This window comes from Mustelus asterias, chromosome 8 (genome assembly GCF_964213995.1).
Source record: "Mustelus asterias chromosome 8, sMusAst1.hap1.1, whole genome shotgun sequence".
In the NCBI taxonomy this organism is placed as follows: domain Eukaryota; kingdom Metazoa; phylum Chordata; class Chondrichthyes; order Carcharhiniformes; family Triakidae; genus Mustelus; species Mustelus asterias.
Genome location: NC_135808.1, coordinates 128,123,231 through 128,151,030, shown reverse-complemented (window position 1 = coordinate 128,151,030; position 27,800 = coordinate 128,123,231). Strand labels below are relative to the sequence as shown.

Genomic DNA, 27,800 nt, shown 5'->3' with positions numbered 1-27,800 from the left:
CACCACTCTCTGCGTGAAGAAGCCCCCCGCTAATATTCCCTTTAAACTTTTCTCCTTTCACCCTTAACCCATGCCCTCTGGTTTTTTTCTCCCCTAGCCTCAGCGGAAAAAGCCTGCTCGCATTCACTCTATCTATACCCATCAAAATCTTATACACCTCTATCAAATCTCCCCTCAATCTTCTACGCTCCAGGGAATAAAGTCCCAACCTACTCAATCTCTCTCTGTAACTCAGCTTCTCAAGTCCCGGCAACATCCTTGTGAACCTTCTCTGCACTCTTTCAATCTTATTTAGATCCTTCCTGTAACTAGGTGACCAAAACTGTACACAATACTCCAAATTCGGCCTCACCAATGCCTTATATAACCTTGATGTGGAGATGCCGGCGTTGGACTGGGGTAAACACAGTAAGAAGTTTAACAACACCAGGTTAAAGTCCAACAGGTTTATTTGGTAGCAAAAGCCACACAAGCTTTCGAAGCTCTAAGCCCCTTCTTCAGGTGAGTGGGAATTCTGTTCACAAACAGAGCTTATAAAGACACAGACTCAATTTACATGAATAATGGTTGGAATGCGAATACTTACAACTAATCAAGTCTTTAAGAGACAAAACAATGGGAGTGGAGAGAGCATCAAGGCAGGCTAAAAAGATGTGTATTGTCTCCAGACAAGACAGCCAGTGAAACTCTGCAGGTCCACGCAACTGTGGGAGTTACAAATAGTGTGACATGAACCCAATATCCCGGTTGAGGCCGTCCTTGTGTGTGCGGAACTTGGCTATCAGTTTCTGCTCAGCGACTCTGCGCTGTCGTGTGTCGCGAAGGCCGCTTTGGAGAACGCTTACCCGAATATCAGAGGCCGAATGCCCGTGACCGCTGAAGTGCTCCCCAACAGGAAGAGAACAGTCTTGCCTGGTGATTGTCGAGCGGTGTTCATTCATCCGTTGTCGCAGCGTCTGCATAGTTTCCCCAATGTACCATGCCTCGGGACATCCTTTCTTGCAGCGTATCAGGTAGACAACGTTGGCCGAGTTGCAAGAGTATGTACCGTGTACCTGGTGGATGGTGTTCTCACGTGAGATGATGGCATCTGTGTCGATGATCCGGCACGTCTTGCAGAGGTTGCTGTGGCAGGGTTGTGTGGTGTCTTGGTCACTGTTCTCCTGAAGGCTGGGTAGTTTGCTGCGGACAATGGTCTGTTTGAGGTTGTGCGGTTGTTTGAAGGCAAGAAGTGGGGGTGTGGGGATGGCCTTGGCGAGATGTTCGTCTTCATCAATGACATGTTGAAGGCTCCGGAGGAGATGCCATGGCTTCTCCGCTCCGGGGAAGTACTGGACAATGAAGGGTACTCTGTCCACTGTGTCCCGTGTTTGTCTTCTGAGGAGGTCGGTGCGGTTTTTCGCTGTGGCGCGTTGGAACTGTTGATCAATGAGTCTGGCGCCATATCCTGTTCTTATGAGGGCATCTTTCAGCGTCTGGAGGTGTCTGTTGCGATCCTCCTCATCCGAGCAGATCCTGTGTATTCGGAGGGCTTGTCCGTAGGGGATGGCTTCTTTAACGTGTTAAGGGTGGAAGCTGGAGAAGTGGAGCATCGTGAGGTTATCCGTGGGCTTGCGGTACAGTGAGGTGCTGAGGTGACCGTCCTTACACAGGATCTGCTCGGATGAGGAGGATCGCAACAGACACCTCCAGACGCTGAAAGATGCCCTCATAAGAACAGGATATGGCGCTAGACTCATTGATCAACAGTTCCAACGCGCCACAGCGAAAAACCGCACCGACCTCCTCAGAAGACAAACACGGGACACAGTGGACAGAGTACCCTTCGTTGTCCAGTACTTCCCCGGAGCGGAGAAGCCATGGCATCTCCTCCGGAGCCTTCAACATGTCATTGATGAAGACGAACATCTCGCCAAGGCCATCCCCACACCCCCACTTCTTGCCTTCAAACAACCGCACAACCTCAAACAGACCATTGTCCGCAGCAAACTACCCAGCCTTCAGGAGAACAGTGACCAAGACACCACACAACCCTGCCACAGCAACCTCTGCAAGACGTGCCGGATCATCGACACAGATGCCATCATCTCACGTGAGAACACCATCCACCAGGTACACGGTACATACTCTTGCAACTCGGCCAACGTTGTCTACCTGATACGCTGCAAGAAAGGATGTCCCGAGGCATGGTACATTGGGGAAACTATGCAGACGCTGCGACAACGGATGAATGAACACCGCTCGACAATCACCAGGCAAGACTGTTCTCTTCCTGTTGGGGAGCACTTCAGCGGTCACGGGCATTCGGCCTCTGATATTCGGGTAAGCGTTCTCCAAGGCGGCCTTCGCGACACACGACAGCGCAGAGTCGCTGAGCAGAAACTGATAGCCAAGTTCCGCACACACGAGGACGGCCTCAACCGGGATATTGGGTTCATGTCACACTATTTGTAACTCCCACAGTTGCGTGGACCTGCAGAGTTTCACTGGCTGTCTTGTCTGGAGACAATACACATCTTTTTAGCCTGTCTTGATGCTCTCTCCACTCCCATTGTTTTGTCTCTTAAAGACTTGATTAGTTGTAAGTATTCGCATTCCAACCATTATTCATGTAAATTGAGTCTGTGTCTTTATAAGCTCTGTTTGTGAACAGAATTCCCACTCACCTGAAGAAGGGGCTTAGAGCTTCGAAAGCTTGTGTGGCTTTTGCTACCAAATAAACCTGTTGGACTTATATAACCTTACCATAACACTCCAACTTTTATACTTGATACTCCGATTTATAAAGGCCAATGTACCAAAGGCACTCTTTACGACCCTATCCACCTGTGACGTCACTTTTAGGGAATTCTGTACCTGTATTCCCAGATCCCTCTGTTCAACTGCACTCTTCAGAGTCCTACCATTTACCCTGTACGTTCTACTTTGATTTGTCCTTCCAAAGTGCAATATCTCACACTTGTCTGCGTTAAATTCCATATCAGCTGGGTTTGGTCGAAAAAGTGAAAAAGGATACATCATATAGCCATAGACATTACAGAACAGGACACCAGACATCAGGTATCAACTTTGTTAATATATTCATCATTTTAATAAAATAAAAGCATTATCGTTCAGACAGTACATCATACAAGCAAAATGTTTCAAACCTTTTCTGCTTCAATTTTAGGTTTTAATAATTACTGTCAGTGTTGGAAGTACTTCAGTTTCTATTAAGAAGCTACAAAATAAGATTGCACATTAGCGAATACCCTGATGTTGCATTTAATTAAATCGCTGTACATCGCTCCCATCTCATCCGACAGATGTGACTGGTAGTACAGTACTTTACCCTAAAGTCTTGTAGTTCAAAGTGCTCTCTCTAGCTACCACCCAAACTTGGATGGAGAATAAAAACAATGATAACGCTGGACATTTTTCACAGTTCATGTGGATTTTACAATCCCACCAATAATGTTTAACAGAAAATCCTAATGTAGTTCAAAACAATAATTGACAGTGCATAGATATGGAGGGGTGAATTGCACAATGCTGAATGTGTTAACGTCGTGTGATATTCGTCAATGAAAGTGCTAATCTGGTAAAAACGCAGTGTGGATATCGCACAGTGCAATTTGAGCCCAGGACATTTCTACTGAGAACTAGCCCTTAAGTGCAACATTCGCTTCAGTCTCTGAGCATCAACTTCCCTTCGATGATCTTTAACAATGCACTGGCTTTTGTCGGGCAGCATTTATATTTACAAAAGAAAGAAAAAATTGGCTAAATTTTTAAAAAAAGTACAAAACTTCGATGGCCACCCAGAACAGAAGACGGTTAAAAAGCTCTGGCCTCTGCTTTAAGAACCATGACAAAAGGTTATTGCTGTTTGAGACACCTCCCAAAACATGCACGGATACTTTATCCCAGAACACTGACATGACCCACGCACAATACTGCAAAGCAGATACTTCACAGTAGTGTGACCTTTCCGGTGGAAGAATCCAGTCCCTCACATTCATCACATGGGTAAATGTCGCTTCAGCACCTCTTTGGACGATGTGGTTATAAAGTCTGGGAAAATGACTTCAAATTCCACGATTAGGTCGCCTCGGCGATCCGGGTTTTTAGGGAATGGCAGTCCTTTGCCGCTTATCCTCTTCCTTGCTCCTGGTTTGATCACGTCCTGAGTTGCTAATGGGATTGACCGACCTTCCATGGTTGGTACATTAATAGCACAACCGCATAAAGCCTGCAACAAAGAAAGGAGGTAAATGTAAGCAGTTGAAAGAATATTGACAACATGGGACTCTGACACTCTGTCTGCTTGGTCATTCAATTCATTTTCTTTCAAGAGGCAGATTCACGCCTTTTCATGCAAAGTTATTTGGCTACGCAGTGCAATCTGTGTGAGGCTCATGTGAACTTTCCATGTACTCATAGAATCCCTACAGTGCCAAAAGTGGCCATTCGGCCCCTCGAGCCTGCACCAACAACAATCCAACCCAGCCTCTCATCCCCATAACCCCACATATTTACCCTACCCTTAATCTACACATCTTGGGGCACTAAGGGGCAATTTAGCATGGCCAATAAATCTAACCCGCACATCTTTGGATTGTTGGATAATGATCAGAAATATTAGTATCTAAACTCCCACCCACTTGTCCAATCGCTCCCAAAATTCCCCTTTCCCTAAGCATTGCCCATTTCCACCATCTTTCTCTTCCCCCCCGCCTCCTTATTCTTGCTCCAAACTGTGGCCCACGCCCTCCTGGCCTTAACCCTGCCTCAATCCCTCACCCCATCTTTTCTTCAAATCCTGGTCAAATCCACCCCAAACCCCCTTTCGCTAAGCCTTGGCCTATCAGCCCCAACCCTGCCTTAAACCCCCTCTGACACCCAACCCTGCAGCTCTCTAATCCTGGCCAATTCCTCAACCTGAACATCCCACCTTACTACCGGCGTACATTCCCAAACCCTGTCCTCCTCTCTCCCACCTGGACCAATACATACAAATGAAAAACAAAACAAATTTGTAGCTTCAGCACTTCAGGGTGTTTGCACGTTCTCCCAGTGTCTGCGTGGGTTTCCTCCGGATGCTCCGGTTTCCTCTTTCAGTCAAAAGATGTGTGGGTTAGGTGGATTGGCCATGCTAAATTGCCCCTTAGTGTCAGGGAAACTAGTTAGGGTAAATGCATGAGGTATTGGAGATAGGGCCTGGGTGGGATTGTGGTCAGTGCAGATTCGATGGGCCAAATGGCCTCTTTCTGCACTGTAGGGATTCTATGTCCAAAAAATAGGGAAGTTTATGGAGTTAATCCATAAACTTAGCTAATATTGTAGGGCGAGATAGTTTCAGGCTTAGCATTGATTATGGTTGAATAGCTGGTTGATATTTAATTGTTCAGACTCTTATAGAAATCATAGAAATCATAGAAACCCTACAGTACAGAAAGAGGCCATTCGACCCATCGAGTCTGCACCGACCACAATCCCACCCAGGCCCTACCCCCATATCCCTACATATTTTACCCGCTAATCCCTCTAATCTACACATCCCAGGACACTAAGGGGCAATTTTAGCATGGCCAATCAACCTAACCCGCACATCTTTGGACTGTGGGAGGAAACCGGAGCACCCGGAGGAAACCCACGCAGACACAAGGAGAATGTGCAAACTCCACACACATAGTGACCCAAGCCGGGAATCGAACCCAGGTCCCTGGAGCTGTGAAGCAGCAGTGCTAACCACTGTGCTACCGTGCCGCCCAAAGGATAGGATACCAGGAAGAACTGAACTGAGACTGCCAAAGTCCTTTAATGTGACCCTTCCATCCAGTAGCATACAGGGGTGATTTTTCACCCCCTGAGTCTTTTGCTGAGAAACAAACGCCTTGGATTTTTTTGACAAGTCCATTGCAAAATATTTACAGTCCCTGCCCAAGGCCCAGATCGCCAGGGAAATCTCTGTGCCGGGAAGCCATTGGCAATGCCAGGTGCTGAATCCAATGGGAAGTCATGTGCTACGAATCTATTAAATGATTCGTATTTAATAGGAATTAAATACGAATCATTTCGTATTTAAGCTCCAACAACACTCAAGAAGCCAAGAAGCTTGGCACCATCCAGGACATAGCAGCCCGCTTGATTGGCACCTCATCCACATACATTCAATACCTCCACCACCGAGGCACAGTAGCAGCAGTCTGTACCACCTACAAGATGCATTGCAGGAACTCACCAAGACTCCTTAGATAGCACCTTCAAAACCCAGGACTGCTATCATCCAGAAGAACAAAGGCAGCAGATATCTGGGGACATCACCAGCTGGAAGTTCCCCTCCAAGCCACTCACCATCCTGACTTGGAAATATATCACTGTTCCTTCACTGTCGCTGGGTCAAAATCCTGAAACTCCCTCCCTAACAGCACTGTGGGTGTGCCCACACTACATGCACTGCAGTGGTTCAAGAAGGCAGTCTCAAGGTAAATTAGGAATGGGCAATAAATGCTGGCCTAGCCACATCCTTTGAATGAAACAAAAAGAAGGATATGGTGTGGGTGAGTGGGGGGCGCTGGGGCATGCAATTTTCCTTCCTGAGCTGAGGGGTGCTGAGGCCAATATGGCACTTCATGTGAGATCGACTAGTTCAATGAGGCTTGGAGCTGGATCGTAGGGCCTTTGTCCTTTATGGTTTAGGCTTTCGAGTGGAAAATCGGAGAATCATCATGTAACTTAAAGTGTCTTGATTTTGGCAATTTCCATGGTGTGATGGAAAGGCCTTTGGACAAGTTGGGCATCACAATGTGGAAATTTGAACCATATCAGGGAATTTCGAAAGCATCCATAAAGGATGCAAGAATTAATGTCAGTAATTCAACTTCAGTCAAGCTCAAATTTTATAACTAAACTTCAAGGCCTCACATGATAGTTAGCGTGTTTGCAACAAACATTCCACCAGCAGTTGAAGATCTCTGAAGAGTATTTGTACACGTGTTTCCACTGCACAAATATGGAACTTCAGTTAGTAGAGTGTGGTGATAGACATTTGTTTTAAAAACTTCATCCATCCAGAGAGTTGTCTCTTTTAAAAAAAAATTCATTCATGGAATGGCTGGGCCAGCATTTATTGTCCATCCCTGATTGCCCTCGAGAAGGTGGTGGTGAGCTGCTTAATCCATGTAGGGTAGCAACACCCACAGTGCTGTGAGGGAGGGAGTTCCAGGATTTTGACCCAGTGACAATGAAGGAATGACAATATAATTCAAGTCAGGATGGTGAGTGGTTTGGAGGGGAACTGAGTTAGCATGCATCTCATGTGCTATGAGGAGGATGCTAAGAGGCTGCAGGGTGACATGGGCAGACTGGCTGAATGGGCAAATATTATATAGTGTGGATAAATGTAAGGTTATTCACTTTGGTGACAAAAACAGGAAGGAAGATTATCTGAATGGTGGCAGTTTAGGAAAAGGGGAAGTGCAACATGACCTGGGTGTCATGGTGGAACAGACGCTGAAGGTTGGCATGCAGGTACAGCAGGCGGTGAGGAAAGCTAATGACATGCTGGCCTTCACAGCAAGAGGATTTGAGTATAGGAGTAAGGATGTCTTGCTGCAGTTATACAGGGCCTTGGTGAGGCCACATCTTGAGTATTATGTGCAGTTTTGGTCTCCTAGTCTGAGGAAGGACATTCTTGTTATCGAGGGAGTCCAGCAAAAGGTTCACCAAACTGATTCTTGGAATGGCAGGACTGACATATGAAGAGACACTGGATCAACTGGGCTTGTACTCACTGGAATTTAGAAGAATGAGGGGGGATCTCATAGAAACATATAAAATCCTGATGGGACTGGACAGGCTAGATGAGGGAAGAATGTTCCCGATGTTGGGGAAGTGCAGAACTGGGGGTTACAGTCTAAGAATAAGGGGTAAGCCATTCAGGACTGAGATGAGGAAGAACTTCTTCACTCAGAGAGTTGTGAACCTGTGGAATTCTCTCCTACAGAAAGCTGTTGGGGCCAGTTTGTTAGATATGTTCAAGAGGGAGCTGGACGTGGCCCTTGTGGCTAAAAGGATCAAGGGGTATGGAGAGAAAGCGGAAGTGGGATACTGAGAGTGCATGATCAACCATGATCATATTGAATGGTGGTGCAAGCTCAAAGGACCTACTCCTGCACCTATTTTCGATGTTTCTATCTGCTGCTCTTGTCCTTCTAAGTGGTAGAGGTGCTGTTGAAGGAGCCTTGGTGAGTTGCTGTTTGAACCACATCCAAAGAAAATGCATTTTTGAGTATTCAGTGTGTCGGCATTGCTAACAAACCAGCATTTATTGCCCATCTCTAATATCGCAAACAAACTTTATTGTAAGCAACAGCTACAAATCGATAGAATGATACAGCACAGGATGCCGCCATTTGGCTCATCATGCCTGTCCCAGCTCGTTGTAAGAGCTATCCAGTTAGTCTCATTTCCCTCGCTCTTTCACCCTGATGTTTTTCTCCCTTTTAAGTATTTGACCAATTTAATTTTGAAAACCAACCTTTCAGGCAGTGCATTCCAGAAATTATTCTCATCTCTATTCTGTTTTTCTTTCTTACCAATTACCTTAAAATCTGTGTTTCTGATGGTAATGATGTGGAGATGCCGGCGTTGGACTGGGGTGAACACAGTAAGAAGTCTCACAACACGAGGTTAAAGTCCAACAGGTTTATTTGGTAGCAAATACCATAAGCTTTCGGAGCACTGCTCCTTCGTCAGATGGAGTGGAAATGTGCTCTCAAACAGACAAAATCAAGTTGCAGAATACTGATTAGAATGCAGATCCCACAGCCAGCCAGGTCTTAAAAGGTACAGACAATGTGGGTGGAGGGAACATTAAACACAGGTTAAAGAGATGTGTATTGTCTCCAGACAGAACAGCTAGTGAGATTCAGCAAGCCCAGGAGGCAAGCTGTGGGGGTTACTGATAATGTGACATAAATCCAACATCCCGGTTTAGGCCGTCCTCATGTGTGCGGAACAAAGAACAAAGAACAATACAGCACAGGAACAGGCCCTTCGGCCCTCCAAGCCCGTGCCGCTCCCTGGTCCACTACATCATTCTTTTGTATCCCTCCATTCCCACTCCGTTCATATGGCTGTCTAGATAAGTCTTAAACGTTCCCAGTGTGTCCGCCTCCACCACCTTGCCTGGCAGCGCATTCCAGGCCCCCACCACCCTGTGTGTAAAATATGTCCTTCTGATATCTGTGTTAAACCTCCCCCCCTTCACCTTGAACCTATGACCCCTCGTGAACGTCACCACCGACCTGGGGAAAAGCTTCGCACCGTTCACCCTATCTATGCCTTTCATAATTTTATACACCTCTATTAAGTCTCCCCTCATCCTCCGTCTTTCCAGGGAGAACAACCCCAGTTTACCCAATCTCTCCTCATAACTAAGCCCCTCCATACCAGGCAACATCCTGGTAAACCTCCTCTGTACTCTCTCCAAAGCCTCCACGTCCTTCTGGTAGAGTGGCGACCAGAACTGGACGCAGTATTCCAAATGCGGCCGAACCAACGTTCTATACATCTGCAACATCAGACCCCAACTTTTATACTCTATGCCCCGTCCTATAAAGGCAAGCATGCCATATGCCTTCTTCACAGTTTCTGCTCAGCGACTCTGCGCTGTCGTGTGTCGTGAAGGCCGCCTTGGAGAACGCTTACCTGAAGATCCAAGGCTGAATGCCCGAGACTCCTGAAGTGCTCCCCCACAGGAAGAGAACAGTCTTGCCTGGTGATTGTTGAGCAGTGTTCATTCATCCGTTGTCGTAGCGTCTGCATGGTTTCTCCAAAGTACCATACCTCGGGACATCCTTTCCTGCAGTGTATCAGGTAGACAATGTTGGCCGAGTTGCAACAGTAGATACCGTGTACCTGGTAGATGGTGTTCTCACGTGAGATGATGGCATCCGTGTCGATGATCCGACACGTCTTGCAGAGGTTGCTGTGGCAGGGTTGTGTGGTGTCGTGGTCACTGTTCTCCTGAAGGCTGGGTAGTTTGCTGCAGACAATGGTCTGTTTGAGGTTGCGTGGTTGTTTGAAGGCAAGAAGTCGGGGTGTGGGGATGGCCTTGGCAAGATGTTCGTCTTCATCAATGACATGTTGAAGGTTCCGGAGGAGATGCCGTAGCTTCTCCACTCCGGGGAAGTACTGGACGACGAAGGGTACTCTGTCCACCGTGTCCCGTGTTTGTCTTCTGAGGAGGTCGGTGTGGTTTTTCGCTGTGGCGCGTCAGAACTGTTGATCGATGAGTCGAGCGCCATATCCTGTTCTTATGAGGGCGTCTTTCAGCGTCTGGAGGTGTCTGTTGCGATCCTCCTCATCCGAGCAGATCCTGTGTATTCGGAGGGCTTGTCCGTAGGGGATGGCTTCTTTAACGTGTTTAGGGTGGAAGCTGGAGAAGTGGAGCATCGTGAGGTTATCCGTGGGCTTGCGGTACAGTGAGGTGCTGAGGTGACCGTCCTTAATGGAGATGCGTGTGTCCAAGAATGCAACCGATTCTGGAGAGTAGTCCATGGTGAGTCTGATGGTGGGATGGAACTTGTTGATGTCATCATATAGTTGTTTCAGTGATTGCTCACCATGACTCCAAAGGAAGAAAATATCATCGATGTATCTAGTGTATAGCATCGGTTGAAGGTCCTGTGCGGTGAAGAAGTCTTGTTCGAACCTGTGCATGAAGATGTTGGCATATTGAGGTGCGAATTTGGTCCCCATGGCTGTTCCGTGTGTCTGGATGAAGAACTGGTTGTTGAAGGTGAAGACATTGTGGTCCAGGATGAAGCGGATGAGTTGTAAAATTGCATCTGGAAACTGGCAGTTGACGGCATGTCCCGAGGCATGGTACATTGGGGAAACCATCCAGACGCTACAACAACGGATGAATGAACACCGCTCGACAATCACCAGGCAAGACTGTTCTCTTCCTGTGGGGGAGCACTTCAGCAGTCACGGGCATTCAGCCTTGGATCTTCAGGTAAGTGTTCTCCAAGGCGGCCTTCACGACACACGACAGCGCAGAGTCGCTGAGCAGAAACTGATAGCCAAGTTCCGCACACATGAGGACGGCCTAAACCAGGATGTTGGATTTATGTCACATTATCAGTAACCCCCACAGCTTGCCTCCTGGGCTTGCAGAATCTCACTAGCTGTTCTGTCTGGAGACAATACACATCTCTTTAACCTGTGTTTAATGTTCCCTCCACCCACATTGTCTGTACCTTTAAGACCTGGCTGGCTGTAGGATCCGCATTCTAAATCAGTATTCTGCAACTTGATTTTGTCTGTTTGCACTGTTTGAGAGCACATTTCCACTCCATCTGACGAAGGAGCAGTGCTCCGAAAGCTTATGGTATTTGCTACCAAATAAACCTGTTGGACTTTAACCTCGTGTTGTGAGACTTCTTTCTGATGGTAGCCATGATGTGGAGATTGCAATATTAGACTGGGGTGAGCACTGTAAGAAGTGTAAGAAGTGACTCCACTCACCTGATGAAGGAGCAGTGCTCTGAAAGCTTGTGATTCCAAATAAACCTGGTGTTGTGAGATTTCTTACTGTGTTTCTGATTCACCTGCTAGTGGAAGAGTTTCATCCTATTTATCTGAACCCTTTGCAAAATCTGGATATTCTTCCTAAAAACTGTAGTCCCCCAAATTGGACACAGCAGTCCAGCTGAGACATTGTTCATAAATGTTTTGGATAACTTCCATGCTTTTGCATCCTGTGCATCTTTTTATCCAGATGTGTTCATTATCCTTGGACTCTCATCCCCTCAGAGGGATACCCACACCTCTGCTCTCTGACTGAGTTACTAAGTTTCCAAACTATTTTCTACTGTAATCTTCATGACCTTCCGATAGGAACATTTTTCTGTGCACCACTTCATAGAGTCATAGAGGTTTACAGCATGGAAACAGGCCCTTCGGCCCAAATTGTCCACGTCGCCTTTTATTTTAAACCCCTAAGTTAATCCCAATTGCCCGTGTTTGGCCCATATCCCTCTATTCCCATCGTACCCATGGAACTATCTAAATGCTTTTAAAAGATAAAATTGTACCCGCCTCTACTACTACCTCTGGCAGCTCGTTCCAGACACTCACCACCCTGTGTGTGAAAAAAATGCCCCTCTGGACACTTTTGTATCTCTCCCCCCTCGCCTTAAACCTATGCCCTCTAGTGTTAGACTCCCCTACCTTTGGGAAAAGATATTGACTATCTAGCTGATCTGTGCCCCTCATTATTTTATAGACCTCTATAAGATCACCCCTCAGCCTCCTACGCTCCAGAGAAAAAGTCCCAGTCTATTCAGCCTCTCCTTATAACTCAATCCATCAAGTCCCGGTCGCATCCTGGTAAATCTTTTCTGCAGAAATGAGTTCTGCACTTGCGGTAAAATTGTAAGTTTTAAAAACATTTACTATCTTACTGCATTTGGCATCTCGATGGAGTTTCACCCCGGCTTAGGGATCATCAAGCCTCATAGCAACATCTCGCATTCTTCCTGGCCCAACCAATCATTAAAAAAAAACAGATAATCAGATTGGCCAAGTGCTGTCATTGGGATCTTGCTGTGCGCAAATTGACTGCCATGGTTCCTGCATTGCAAGAATGACCTCACTTCAAGGGGTACTTTATTGGTCATAAAGTGCGGAGGGGCAGCTTAACAGGCACTATAAAAATGCATGTTTGTCCTTTCATGTTCCCTCAGACATTGACCATTATAAATTTATAATTCTTATTCCCGATATTGGGACAAGTGGAGTCCGATGCTGACTCCTTACATTTTTCCTTTCTTGTTTTGAATGTTGCCCACATTTCACTTTGCATATTCCCAACATGAAAAAGCTTGGAGGGAGGAAAGTTCATTCAGCCCATCAAACCCGTTCCTTCCAGTTCAGGCATTCAATACGTACATCGAGATTAGGAGCAGAAATAGGTCATTCTCTCCTCCTCCAATCCCCGAGCCTGCTCCGCCATTCAATAAGATCATGGCTGATCGGATTGTGACCTCGACTGAATGTCTGTCTATCTGTCCCACTGCCTTAAAAATATTCAATGAGCCTGCCTCTAATGCTCTCTGGGGAGGGCAGTTCCACAGACTCACGACCAGGAGAGAAAAAAATATTACTGTCAATCATGGATTAACCTTCTTCCCCAGATCTATTACAATTAAATATAACTTCCCTCAATCAGAAACATTACACGTGGCAATTCCAAATTTCCAGTTTACGGCCAAGGCAGGCAAACAAGTTCTTATCTGAGCACAATTACCCCTCGTTCCTCTTCCTAACTCCAAATATCATCATGTCTTGACTACTACCCCTAGCTAGTTCAGCAAAAATCAACCTCAGGATATTCTGGTCTGCATGATTCATTTATACACTTGGATACATGAGCCGTCAGGGCGAGATATAAAACCAGGTCTGTTCTGAGAAGGGTTATAGCTGCTGCTATGTAGTAATAGAAAACATTTCCAAAAATAAAATCAGCTTGCATTATTTATAGCTTCCCAAAACCCGTTCGTCTTAGCAACGCTGAACACCGAGTGGATTTTTCACATACAGGCCTTTGAGTAAGCTAGAGATTAATGTGACTATTATAGTTTAAAGGGACTGGGTATGCTCTTTGGGATTTTTGGATGGACTGTCTGCTCAATGCTGACGGTATTCTCCAGCTGATTAGGGAGGGGCAGGGGGCTCTTGTGGATGGTCATACATAGAAACATAGAAAAACTACAGCACAAACAGGCCCTTCGGCCCACAAGTTGTGCCGAACACATCCCTACCTTTTAGGCCTACCTATAACCCTCCATCCTATTACGCTCCATGTACGTATGGAGTCTGACCCACTGAAAATGAGTTTGGCCAACTCACACCATTAAACAGGTTTGTCCTTGAAACTGGTGGCAACAACAACAACAACACGCGTTTGTATAGTCTTGAACATGGTAAAAACATAGCAAGGTTCTTCACCGCAGCAATCAGACAAAATTTTTATTTATTTATGAGTCACAATTAGGCTTCCATTAACACTGCAATGAAGTTACTGTGAAAATCCCCTAGTCACCACACTCCGGCACCTGTTTGGGTACACTGAGGGAGAATTTACCATGGCCATAGAATCATCAAGGTTTACAGCATGGAAACAGGCTCTTCGGCCCAACTTGTCCATGCCGCCCTTTCTTTTGTAAAACCCCTAAACTAATCCCAATTGCCCGCATTTGGCCCATATCCCTCTATATCCATCGTACCCATGTAACTATCTAAATGTTTTTTTAAAAGACAATATTGTACCCGTTTCTACTACTACCTCTGGCAGCTTGTTCCAGACACTCACCACCCTCTGTGTGAAAAAAATTGCCCCTCTGGACACTTTTGTAACAACCTCCAGTCCTCCTAATCCACACATTGTTGGACTGTGAGAGGAAACAGGAGCACCCGGAGGAAACCCACACAAACACAGAGAGAACATGCAAACTATGCAGACAGTGACCCAGGCCGGGATTCAAACCCAGATTCCTGGCGCTGTGGGGTAGGTGCTGCCCTTTAATTGATGTGATATGGAACCACAAGAAGGGATATCTGAACATGAAATCAAAAGCTTGGACAAAGTGGGAGGTTTTAAGGAGAGAAGAGGTAGAGGGGCTTAATGACTGAATTTCAAACGTAGGGCCAAGGTAGCAGAAGGCAATGAAAATTGGGGATTCTAAAGAGGTCAGAATTGAAAAGAGCGAAGTGATCTTGGGGATGGGGGAAGGAAAGGGAATCATTGAAGGGATGGAGGAAGTAATCTCTGATTTTACCTGCAGTTTATCCAATAGACAGGAAAAGCAAAAGGAAACAAGCACACGTTACAAAACAAACACCCCTAGGAGTAAACGTACCTCTCTTAAGCTGACACGGGCATGGTAGACAATATTTGATCCGTCCCTCTTAAAGTGGGAATGCGGTTTATCCTTCAGTACAAAAACCACATCAGCTGGAATAGTGTTGGGCGTTTCGTCCCCTTCTTTGGGGAATGTGATTTTGGTTCCTTCTTTCCAGCCCTTTTTAATTTCAATTGTAAGTATCTTGTCCTCTGTCCTGACGGTCCTACCATCAGGATTCAGCCGCTTCCTGGAGATCTTCATCCTCTTGGTGGAGCCATTGTAGATCTCCTCCAGGGACACTCGGAGATCATGGATGATGGGGGGATCTTGCCTGCGCCGCATGTGCCCCATCATCCCTCCCCCGTGCCTTTCCCTGGGGAAGCCGTTCATGCCGAAACCTCCAAACTGGGCAAAGGGGTCAGAGTCCACGTCCATGCCCTCTTCCTGATGGCCATTTGCCATCCTCCTCCCAAAGAACATCTCAAAGGGGTTGGCACCCCCGAAGAATGCTGCAAAGGTGGCATGGGGGTCTCCATGGAAAGTGTAGCGGAATGTTCCTCCCTGATCATCGGGACCACCAGCTCCTCCTTTGAGCCCTATCAAAAGAAAAAGAAAGGACATTTAAGACCAGCCCGTGGCTATTCCTTTATGGTCTGCAAAGGCCTTATTCTGCCATGCAATTACACATTTATAATACAGAATTTCCAACCCCCCTCAACACCTAGGCCACGCCAACAAAAGGAATTAAACACTAGGGGTCATTTTGAAACTTTCCAATCTGTAATACAAACGGACCAGTTTAGAGAAGGCATAAGCCACTCAGCCCCTCAAGCCTGTTCCGCCATTCAATAAGATAATGGCGGATCAGATTGTGGCCTGAATGTCACTTTCCTACCCACCCCCGATACCCTTCGACAATCAATCAATCTAACTCTGCCTTAAAAATATTGAATGACCCAGCCTCCACCCCTCTCCGGGGGAGAGAATTCCGTAGACTGACAACCCCGAGAGAAAAAAACCTCCTCCCCAGCTCAATCTTAAATGCAGGATCCCTTATTTTAAACTGTGTCCCCTAGTTCTCGTCAAATTCTAGTCTCCTTCACAGGGGGGAAAACATCCTTTTAGCATCCAACAGGACTTTTGCACCATAAGGGCCTCAACTGATATGAGACAAATGGGGTCGGAGTACGTATAAACCACGGTCTCAGTGAATGGGAGAAACAGGCTCAGCAGGAATTGTATCAAATGTTAGAGAACAAAGGATGGAGAAAAATTGCAGTGATGGGGATTGAGCAGGGAGAATGGAACTAACAGGATTGCTCTCTGAAAGGGTGGCATGGTGGCACAGTGGTTAGCACTGCTGCCTCACAACACCAGGGTCCCAGGTTCAATTCTGGCCTCAGGTCACTGTCTGCATGGGTTTCCTCTGGGTGCCCCGGTTTCCTCCCACAGTCCAAAGATGTGGTTAGGTTGATTGGCCATGCTAAATTGACCCTAGTGTCAGGGGAATTAGCTGGGGTAAATGTGTGGGGTTACATGAATTGGGCCTGGGTGGGGTTGTGGTCGGTACAGACTCGATGGGCCAAATGACCTCCTTCTGTACTGTAGGGATTCTATGATTTTATGAGCCTGTGCATTCCTGAGGGGCTGAATGGCCTCATTCAGTGTTGTACTTTGATATCATTCTGTGAAATGGAGTTGAGGTACAAAGCAATCATGATCTAACCAAAAGGCAGGGCAGACTTTGAGGAGCAGAATTCCCATATTCCATAAAACACAGGCAGCTGTTAAACATCCATTTAGTTAAAAGAAGCAATCCATTCATTGAAAAAAAACATACACATCCAAGTGTATTAAAAGATCCACCTTCACAGTGGCTCATCAAAATCTCACTTAGAGCCCTTTGGCCCATTGTGTCTGCACTGGCCAGCAAAGACCTATCTATTCTAACCCCATTTTCCAGCATTTGGCCCATAGCCTTGTATGCAATGGCATTCCAAGTACTCAGCAGTGGTAAGCACTGCTGCCCCACAGCGCCAGGGATCCAGGTTCGATTCCCAGCTTGGGTGACTATCTGTGTAGACTCTGCACATTCTCCCTGTGGTCTGCATGGGTTTTCTCTGGTTTCCTCCCACAGTCTGAAAGATGTGCTGGTTAGGGTGCATTGGCCATGCTAAATTCTCCCTCAGTGTACCCGAACAGGCCCCGGTGTGGCGATGAGGGGATTGTCACAGTAACTTCATTGCAGTGTTAAGGTAAGCCTACTTGTGACACTAATAAATAAACTTTTTTTAAAAATTCTAAATGCTTCTTAAATGTTGAGGGTTCCTGCCTCGACTACCCTTTCAGGCAGTGAGTTCCAGACTCCCACTACCCTCTGGATCAAAAAAAAAGTTTTTCCTCAAATCCCCTTCCCCCACCTAACCTTAAATCAACTGGCTGACATTGACTAGAAGTTGAGGGAATAAGCAAAAGACCTGGAATGGTGGGTTTTCATGAGAAAAATTGAAAGAATGACAGCTTTGGCCACAGCAAGCTCACACATTAGATCCAAAGGGGGTGTTATTTCACCTGCTGTGACTGAACCAAAGGGATTGACAGGTTGGGCTCCTTGTCACAGATCTGGGGTAAATGACAAATGGAGATGGAAGTGCAGCAATTGCATATTAATTTCTCAAATCCTTCACTCCGGGAGGCTTTTACAGACTCTTAGAATCTTAGAAACCCTACAGCACAGAAAGAGGCCATTCGGCCCATCGAGTCTGCACCGACCACAATCCCACCCAGGCTCTACCCCCATGTCCCTACATATTTAACCAACTAATCCCTCTAACCTACGAATCCCAGGACACTAAGGGCAATTTAGCATGGCCAATCAACCGAACCTGCACATCTTTGGACTGTGGGGGGAAACCGGAGCACCCGGAGGAAACCCACGCAGACACGGGGAGAACGTGCAAACTCCACACAGACAGTGACCCAAGCCGGGAATCGAACCCAGGTCCCTGGAGCTGTGAAGCAGCAGTGCGAACCACTGTGCTACCGTGCCGCCCTCAGTTTCCCTACTTTACAACAATAAAACGGACGGGGGTTATATTTTGCCCGCACTCACCTTCTTCCCCAAATTGGTCGTAGATTTCCCTCTTCTTGGGGTCGCTCAGCACCTCGTAGGCTTCGGCCACCTCCTTGAACTTGTCCTCGGCGTTGGCCGATTTGTTCTTGTCCGGGTGCCATTTCAGAGCTTGCTTCCGATAAGCCTTCTTGATCTCTTCCCCCGAGGCTCCTTTCTGCAAGCCCAGAATGCTGTAATAGTCCTTCCCCATGCTGGCTGGCTATCTGTCTGGCAGCTACTGCGGATAGTAGCCTGTACGTCCCGCACCCAGTGCCCACAGCAACTCACTCACTCTGTCTGTCTGCACCAGGACTTTATATAAAAGCCATTCCCTCTGGCTCCAGGGAAAAGCCCAGCTCCTTCCAGAACACACACCAGCACGTCATTTCCCATCCGCCCACTAACCACTGACGCAAACTTCATTGCATTCCTTCCAAGCCCCCCACCCCCCAGAAGATCAGAAGGTCACACTGTTGCTGGATTTTAAAAATGCAAAGGATGAGAACTATGATTCTCAGACAACACCCAGAATGGGCAGTTTTATTGCCAGTGATTCCACCTCACTGAGTCAGCTAGAGTACCTGTGGGTACTCTACCTGTGGGTACCCCAGAACCTGTGGGTGGCACGGTGGCACAGTGATTAGCACTGCTGCCTCACAGCGCCAGGGACCCGGGTTTGATTCTCGGCTTGGGTCACTGTCTGTGTGGAGTCTGCACGTTCTCCCCGTGTCTGCGTGGGTTTCCTCCGGGTGCTCTGGTTTCCTCCCGCAGTCCGAAAGATGTGCTGGTTAGGTGCATTGGTCATGCTAAATTCTCCCTCAGTGTACCCGAACAGGCACCGGAGTGTGGCGATTAGGGGATTTTCACAGTAACTTCATTGCAGTGTTAATGTAAGCCTACTTGTGACTAATAAATAAACTTTATAATGCTAGACTACTCTGCCCCTCAAAGTAGTGGGGGAGAGCTGACTGGTGCTGATTCTAACCCAAGGGCCACCACACCGAAAGAGGCAAGATTGACAAGGCGGGCCTTTCATGAATAACCTCAACCAGTTATGGGTTCTGAACCTACACTGTTGATATCACTCAGCATCACTATTCAGCCAACTGGAGGTGATGGCCTAGTGGTATTATCACTAAGCTATTAATCCAGAAACTCAGCTAATGTTCTGGGGACCTGGGTTCGAATCCTGCCACAGTAAATGGTAGAACTTGAATTCAATAAAAAAAATCCAGAATTAAAAATCTACCATAAGACATTTGGCAGAATTAGGCCACTCGGCCCATCGAATCTGCTCCGCCATTCAATTATGGCTGATATTTTTCTTATCCCCATTCTCCTGCCTATTTCCCATAACTCCTGATCCCCTTATTAATCAAGAACCTATCTATCTCTGTTTTAAAGATACTCAATGACCTGACCTCCACAGCCTTCTGCGGCAAAGTGTTCCACAGATTCACCATTCTCTGGCTGAAGAAATTCCCCCTATTATGGAAACCGGAGCACCCAGAAGAAACCCACACAGACACGAGGAGAATGTGCAAACTCCACACAGACAGTGACCCGAGGCCGGAATTGAACCTGGGTCGCTGGCGCTGTGAGGCAGCAGTGCTAACCACTGTGCCATCGTGCTACCCCAAGAAGAGCTTTCGGCCAAAGGAACAAAGAACATGAATCTGGAAAAAGAAAAGTCCTGTTCAGTGCATTTGAAAGTGAGGAGCAGAGGAGCTCCCAGTTAACGACTGTGCTGCAAGCTGCAGACCCAGGGATGTGAGCATGCAAGAAGCCAGAGACCCAAGATGACCCGAAGTTTGGTGACTCCTTCCTACGGGCCCGTGAAGCAGTGGTGTTCTGTTAGCACAGCTGGGTATCTGAGAGACTGTGTGAAAGGCAAAGCTTGAATGCACATGGCGATACATAGCAGAGGAATAATAGCAGGAGAGGTTGATCCTTACTGAGGACAACGAAGAGAAGGCTTTGCTTGGAGGGGATGATTCCAAGGCGTGTTCTTCAAGGGTGGAGATTGGAAATCCTCGTGCAGGAGAGAGTTCCGATGAGACCAGCTGGCTCACATGGTGACAAGCATCTGGGAGGAATTGGTCAGAAATCCAGAGAAGTTGTTTTTGGGTGGCATCTGCCACTTGGTTTCAGAGTGTGGGGTGTCTGACTACATTTCACCCATTGGTTTACATGGACTGTGTATACACTGAGAACATTTTTTAAAATGTTGATTTATTATGTCACAAATAGGCTTACATTAACACTGCAATGAAGTTGCTGTGAAAACCTCCGAGTCACCGCACTCCGGCGCCTGTTCGGGAACACTGAGGGAGAATTTAGCACGGCCAGTACACCTAACCAGCGGGTCTTTTTGACTGTGGGAGGAAACCAGTGCACCCGGAGGAAACCCACGCAGACACGGGGAGAACATACAAACTCCACACAGACAATGACCCAAGCCGGGAATCGAACCCAGGTCACTGGTGCTGTGAGATGTGTTAGAGTATAAGATAAATTTTGTAACTTGTGCTTTTCTTACGAATCTGTATATATCTGTAAAAGGTATAGTTGGTGTGACGGAGTAGTGTATTATAGTTAATTTTTTTTGCTTAATAAATGTTTATTCTTATGTTAAACGTTCATCAGCTGACTCCTGTGACTTTGCTTGGTAGTCATCTTCCACTTATCTGAACAAAAAAATAAAAGTTAGGATCCACTCTGAGATCTGACTTGTCCAGTAGTAACTTCAACTGGGAATGTAACACCTGCCATCAGGCACAATGGAAAGGTTTACAGGCAAATCATCAACCTGTTTGGCTACATTATAAACACACTTTCCATGGCCATTTAGACCTGAAGTGAGACTTGAACCCAGAGCCCCTAGTCTAGAGGTCGGAGCACTGCCACTATGGCACAATACTGGCAAGTCTAGTATTACAGTGTGTTCGCAAGTTCATAGAATCTGATAATGCAGAAGGAGGCCATTCAGCCCATCGTGTTTGTACCGACTTTCAGACAGAGCATCCTGCCCAGGCTCACCCTCTGCCCTATCCCCGTAACCCCAATGCATTTACCCTGCTAATCCCCCTAACCTACATATCTTGGGACACTAAGGGGCAATTTAGCACAGCTAATCAATGTAACCTGCACATCTTTGGACTGTGGGAAGAAACCGGAGCACCCGGAGGAAACCAATGCAGGCATGGGGAGAACGTGCAAACTCCACACAGTCACCCAAGGTCAGAATTGAACACGGGTTCCTGGTGCTGTGTGTGAAGCAACAGTGCTAACCACTGTACCACTGTGCCGCCCATACACTAGATAGATTCATTTATGATCAATACAGGTATTTGACTGACCCAATTAGGTGTTATAATGAGTGGAGCTGTAACAAATGTTTGTTCGTGACCTCTTATCAGATCCTTTCCCCAAAGTACACAAGCTGTCATGTAATCAGCTTACACACAGGTCGCTGTGGATCTGGTCTGGGATTGATGAGATTAAATTCTTTTGTGTTTGGCGTTCTATTGCCTTGCAACATTCAAATTGCTGGGACCAATAAGATTGAGGCATTGGCATGTGTCAAATCTTCACAACACAGTCAGTCAAGAACAGTAACAGTAATAATAGCAAGGGGCTATTCAATGATGTAATAGCAAAATACTGGAAATCACCCACCCCAGAACCTGAAGGTGGAAGACATGGAAATATATCTACTGATCACTGCTTCTTCACTTGTTGAAATATGCCTGTATGAAATCCAAGCTTCCCTTTTATATAAAGCTTTGATTCCGAATTTCTTACACTTGCCGTCACCCCCTCCGCCCCCCCCCCCCCCCCCCGATACCCCCTCCCACACACACTCTCCCTCACCCCACTCCCTCACATGCACCCGGAGAAAACCCACGCAGACATGAGGAAAACGTGCAGACTCCGCACAGACTATGACCCAAGCCAGGAATCGAACCCGGCTCCCTGATGCTGTGAGGCAGCTGCCCCCTCCATTGTGCCACCCCATCTGGGTGCCTCTTAAATATGGCATCCAGACATGAGGGCGGGATGTCTAACTTCCTGCCCACTATGCCACGAGACTCAATGTGGGATGCATGCATGCATAACTAATAAGATGGGCAGAGCACAATTGCACATAAAAGCCCACTCTGTTCTGAAATGGGAATTATACCACTTTCTCATCCCACCTTGGAACTTGCTGTGGAAGGCGAGAATATCATCCATGGGCTCTTGTGTATAATTTGTGGAGATGGAGAAATATTCTGTCAATTTTAAGATCCAGCTGAATTGATAATTTACACACAGTTCCACTCTTCACTTAAGCTGTGATAGAATATAATAACCCCATGTAATTTGTAGACAGTTTTCTAACAGCTAGCAACCAAATGATACCGCATTGCATTACCTGGAATTTACAGCTCAGAAACAGGCCATTTGGCCCAACTGGTCAATGCCAGTGTTTATCATAGAATCCCTACAATACAGAAGGAGGCCATTTGGCCTATCGAGTCTGTACCGACCACAATCCCTCCCAGGCCCTATTCCCGTAACCCCGCACATTTACCCTAGCTAATCCCCCTGACACTAGGGTCAATTTAGCATGGCCAATCAACTTAACCTCCATATTTTTGGACTGTGGGAGGAAACTGGAGCACCTGGAGGAAACCCATGCAGACACGGGGAGAATGCAGACAGTGACCCGAGGCCGGAATTGAACTTGCTACCCTGGTGCTATGAAGCAGCAGTGCTAACCACTGTGCCACCGTGCCACTCTTTCAGAGAGCAATCCTGTTGGTCCCATTCCCCCTGCTCAATCCCCATCACTGCAATTTTTCTCCATCCTTTGTTCCCTAACATTTGGTACAATTCCTGCTGAGCCTGTTTCCCCCTTTCAGTGAGACTGTGGTTTATACATATTCCAACCCCATTTGCTAATCACTGTGCCACCTCACTATAAGAAGGCTGTGGAAGCGCTGGAAAGAGTGCAGAGGAGATTTACCAGGATGCTGCCTGGTTTGGAGGGTAGGTCTTATGAGGAAAGGTTGAGGGAGCTAAGGCTGTTCTCTCTGGAGCGGAGGAGGCTGAGGGGAGACTAAATAGAGGTTTATAAAATGATGAAGGGGATAGATAGAGTGAACGTTCAAAGACTATTTCCTCGGGTGGATGGAGCTATTACAAGGGGGCATAACTATAGGGTTCGTGGTGGGAGATACAGGAAGGATATCAGAGGTAGGTTCTTTATGCAGAGAGTGGTTGGGGTGTGGAATGGACTGCCTGCAGTGATAGTGGAGTCAGACACTTTAGGAACATTTAAGCGGTTATTGGATAGGCACATGGAGCACACCAGGATGATAGGGAGTGGGATAGCTTGATCTTGGTTTCAGATAAAGCTCGGCACAACATCGTGGGCCGAAGGGCCTGTTCTGTGCTGTACTGTTCTATGTTCTATGTTCTATACCACCCGTTTATGTTCCACACGAGACTCTTCCAAACATATGAACATACAAAGTGGGAGCAAGAGTAGGCCATTCAGCCCCTCAAGCATGCTCCACCACTCAATTAACGCTAATCTGCTTGTAGCCACTTTCCTGCCTACCCACTGTAATCTCTATCCATGTCATACTCATTGCCCCTGCCTCTACCGCACTCTGGGGAAAAGAGCTCCACGGATTCACGACCCTCTAAGAGAAACAAATTCTCCTCATCTCCATCTTAAATTTTGACCTGTCCTTTCCTTGCAGATACTCCCTTTAGTTTTAAACATTGTGCCCCTGTTGTAGTCTCTCCCATAAGAGGGAATATCATTTCAGCATCCACCTTGTCAAGTCCCCTCAGGGTCTGATATGCTTCAATTCTACCTTCCGACCTTACTTTATCTCACCCTCGCTGCATGCCCTTTGTTCAGCAGAAGTTATAAGTACACTGTATTTTTTCATCCCAGGTCATTCTTCAACAAAATGTGACACCAAAGCCACTTAAGGAAATATTAGGTCTGAAAACCAAAAGTTTGATCAAGGAATCAAAAGACAGGGTGTGTCTTTATACGTATGTCTGTCTAATCGAGGTGCAGTAACCACAGAACTGTTGAACTCAGACCTTAAAGCAAAGGTTGGTGTAATGATCTCAACGAGGCCCAAGTGGTTGACCCCTTCAACTCCTTGATTGAGGAAATGATTGCCTCTGTCCTGGAGAGGGAGCATACGGTGTCTGAGGGCACCGTTAATGCCTTCTGTACCCACTGGGCACCGCAGGGACTGGGGTGCATTGTCGACCCCTTTAGTCACATTTTGACTTGATGTTTCTACTTTGTCTTTTGTTACGGTGCTTCCCTTCCTACTGGGAGCTGCTGCTTTTAATTGGTCCCCTTGTTAATTTGATTTAGTTGGCCGAAAATATTGGTGATGATTGCCTGTCCAACCAGGGAGCCTCACCTGTATATATATTGAGGAGTGTCAGGGCTACCGACACTCTGGATCCTGACTTTGTACCTAACGCACTTTTAGAAATGGAATTGAGTTTGTAGATAAAGGGGATTGTGAAGGGATACCAGCCTCTGTGGAGTTATTTCAGTAGGGATGGCATGGTGGCAAGTATTGCTGCCTCACAGTGCCAGGAACCTGGGTTCAACTGAATCAACTCAAGAACAGCTTCTTCCCTGCTGCCATCAGACTTTTGAATGGACTTACCTTTCTCTACACCCTAGCCAAGACTGTAACACTACATTCTGCACCCTCTCCTTTCCCTCTCTATGAATGGCATGCTTTGTATAGCGCGCAAGAATCAGTTCTTTTCATTATATACTAATACATGTGACAATAATAAATCAAATCAACTCAGGCCTCGGATGACTGTGCGTGGAGTTTGAATGTTCTCCCCGTGCCTGGTTGGGTTTCCTTTGGGTGCTCCAGTTTCCTCCCACAGTCCAAAGATGTGCGAGTTAGGTTGATTAGCCATGATATATTGTCGCTTACTGTTGAGGGATTAGCAAGGTAAATACGTGAGGTTATGTGGAAAGGGCCTTGGTGGGAAACATGACTGAAAGGAACGACAGTGGACAGGCAATGGCAGGCATTTAAAGAATGAATAGGTGAATTTCAGAAGTTGTTTATTCCTGTTTGGCGTAAGAGTGGTAAGGGAATTGTGGCCAAACCATAACTTAAAGGGAAATTAGAGCTCAGATTCAAGGAAGAAGCATACAAATTGGCAAGAAAAAGCAATAGGTTTGAGGATTGGGAGCAATTTAAAATTCAGCAAAGGAGAACAAAGGGATCGATTAAGAGGGAAAAATAGAGTATGAAAGTAAGCTAGCAAGGAACATAAAAACTGACTGTAAAAGTTTCTATTGATATGTAAAGAGAAAAAGATTTACAAAAATGAGTTTCTATGAAAGGTGAAAGGGGCGGCACGGTAGCACAGTGGTTAGCACTGCTGCTTCACAGCTCCAGGAACCTGGGTTCAATTCCCGGCTTGGGTCACTGTCTGTGTGGAGTTTGCACATTCTCCTCGTGTCTGCGTGGGTTTCCTCCGGGTGCTCCGGTTTCCTCCCACAGTCCAAAGATGTGTGGGTTAGGTTGATTGGCTATGCTAAAATTGCCCTTAGTGTCCCGAGATGCGTAGGTTAAAGGGATTAGTGGGGGAATATGGGGGTAGGGCCTGGGTGGGATTGTGGTCGGTGCAGACTCGATGAGCTGAATGGCCTCTTTCTGTGCTGTAGGGTTTCTAAGATTCTAAGATATGGGTACAGTTAATTTTGGATATGCAAATGGTGGTTTCATATTCTTTTCAATATGTAGGCAGGTAATTTAATGATAACGTTATGGGTTTAGAGGAGAAGGGAAGTGTTGTGGTGTGTGGGGGAAAATCAAGATCATGTGTGTACAGTATCATGGTACAAAGTCAGATGCCAATTAGAATTACTGATTTCAAATTGCAATTTGTTCTTTGAATGTGGGCTTGTGAAAGTTTATGCACTTCACTGGCTGATATAACGCATTGATCACGGAAAAGAGCTGAAGGCATTGGAGAGGGTGCACAAAAGATTCACGTGAATGGTTTGCATGTTCCCCTTGTGTTTGCATGGATTTCCTTCAGGTGCTCCGGTTTCCTCCCACATCCCAAAGATGTGCATCAAAAACAGAAATACTGGAAAATCTCAGCAGGTCTGACTGCAGAAAGAGAATAGAGCTAATGTTTCGAGGCTGGATGACAATTCGTCAGTGCATATTCGGTGATTTGGCTATGGTAAATTTCCCCTTAGTGTTGAAAGGTGTGCAGGTTAGGTGGATTGGCCATGCAAAATTGCCCCTTCGTGTTGAAAGGTGTGCAGGTTAGGTGGATTGGCTATGCAAAATTGCCCCTTCGTGTTGAAAGGTGTGCAGGTTAGGTGGATTGGCCATGCAAAATTGCCCCTTCGTGTTGAAAGGTGTGCAGGTTAGGTGGATTGGCCATGCAAAATTGCCCCTTCGTGTCCAAGGATGTGTAGGTAATTGGAAAGAGCCATGGTAAATGCGCAGGGTTACAGGGATAGGACAGGAGATGGGCCTGTGTAAGCTGTTCTTTTGAGAGCCGGTGCAGAGTTGATGGGCTGAATGACCTCCTTCTGTACTGTAGGGATTCAATGTTTCCAAGGATAAGGAGGTTCAGTTATGGAGGTAGCTTGCATAAGTTAGCACTGCTTTCCTTGAAGAGAAAGGCGAAGAGTGGGAAAGGGAGGGAGACATTCAAACATCATGAAGGCTCTGATGAAGGGTCATCCTGGCTCGAAACGTCAGATCTATTCTCTCTCCACAGATGCTGTCAGACCTGCTGAGATTTTCCACCATTCTCTGATTTTGTTTCAGATTTCCAGCATCTGCAGGATTTTACTTTTGGCACGCACGCTCTGAGGAGGAAGCCACGCCCACCCTGAGGAAGAGGCCGCACCCCCCCCCACCCCCGTCCATCAGAGGAAGAGGCCACTCCCACCAGATGGCAGCCACGCCCACCTGAGGAAAAGGCCGCGTCCATCTCGAGGGGGAAGCCACGCCTACACTGAAGCGGCCACGCCCACCCCGTGGAGTTCTCGCGAGAGTATCCCCGCGGCTCCCTCGCGCCTCTCTCTCTCTCTCTCTCTGTGCACGGGTCGGCCATTTTGCAGCAGCGGCTCCACAGCGGATTCATCCTTATACTCTCTCCCTCAGCAAGTAGCCGGACATGGCCGAGTACTCAGCGGTGGCGCCGCCCAACGCCTTAGGCAGCGGCGGCGGAGGAGGAGGCGGCGCAGGCGGCGGAGCGGGAGGAGGCGGCGCGGGCGGTGGAGGTGGCGGCGGCGGTGCCCCCGGCGGCGGTGGCGGCGGCGGCGGCTTTAAGAACGACGCGTTCGCCGACGCCCTTCAGCGGGCCCGGCAGGTGGGTCAGAGCGGCCGGAGTGCAGGGGAGGGGTGGGAGAGGCCCGGGCTCCGCCGACAGGTACCGGGGCTCCGGCCGGGGATGGGGCCTGCTGTTCCCGGGCTGGGGGGGGAAGTGGCTGCGGCTTCAACAATAGAGAGGTAGGCCTCCCGCTCAACGCGAGGCCGCGGCTGCCCATCACTCTGCACCGTGCCGGGCTCTCATTCAGCCCTGGGCGGCTTTGATATCCCTCCCCCGCTGCTTTATTAACTCCGAGCTGCACCATTCCCGCTTTCTGTGTTGTCTGGGCCTTTTACAGGAGGGACGCACATGCTACCCCTCCCCCCACTTAATCACCTCACTCCCTCTTTGTTAAACTGCAGCCGCCCGCCTCTGGCTCCTACACAAAAAAC

General features: G+C 47.3%; 2 protein-coding genes across 13 annotated transcripts in view; one reads left to right on the top strand and one right to left on the bottom strand.

Moving 5' to 3' along the window:
- Nucleotides 1-3,063: 3,063 nt before the first annotated feature.
- On the bottom strand, nt 3,064-18,393 carry dnajb4 (DnaJ heat shock protein family (Hsp40) member B4). The gene is made up of 3 exons (XM_078218969.1): nt 18,010-18,393; nt 14,913-15,493; nt 3,064-4,231 (listed from the first exon to the last, which is right to left on the bottom strand). Exons 1-3 carry the CDS (start codon nt 18,218-18,220, stop codon nt 4,001-4,003), a joined length of 1,023 nt encoding a protein of 340 aa, XP_078075095.1. The 5' UTR covers nt 18,221-18,393; the 3' UTR covers nt 3,064-4,000.
- Nucleotides 18,394-27,126: 8,733 nt separating this feature from the next.
- The window catches only part of fubp1 (far upstream element (FUSE) binding protein 1), a 39,985-nt gene continuing 39,311 nt past the window's right edge, over nt 27,127-27,800 (top strand). For all 12 annotated transcript variants that reach the window (XR_013498558.1, XR_013498557.1, XR_013498556.1 and 9 more), the window contains exon 1: nt 27,127-27,408. Coding sequence is in view for 8 of the 12 variants with exons in the window: in XM_078218958.1 (XP_078075084.1) it covers nt 27,214-27,408 (195 nt within the window). In the remaining 4 variants the exon portion in view is untranslated. The remainder of the gene's footprint in view (nt 27,409-27,800) is intronic.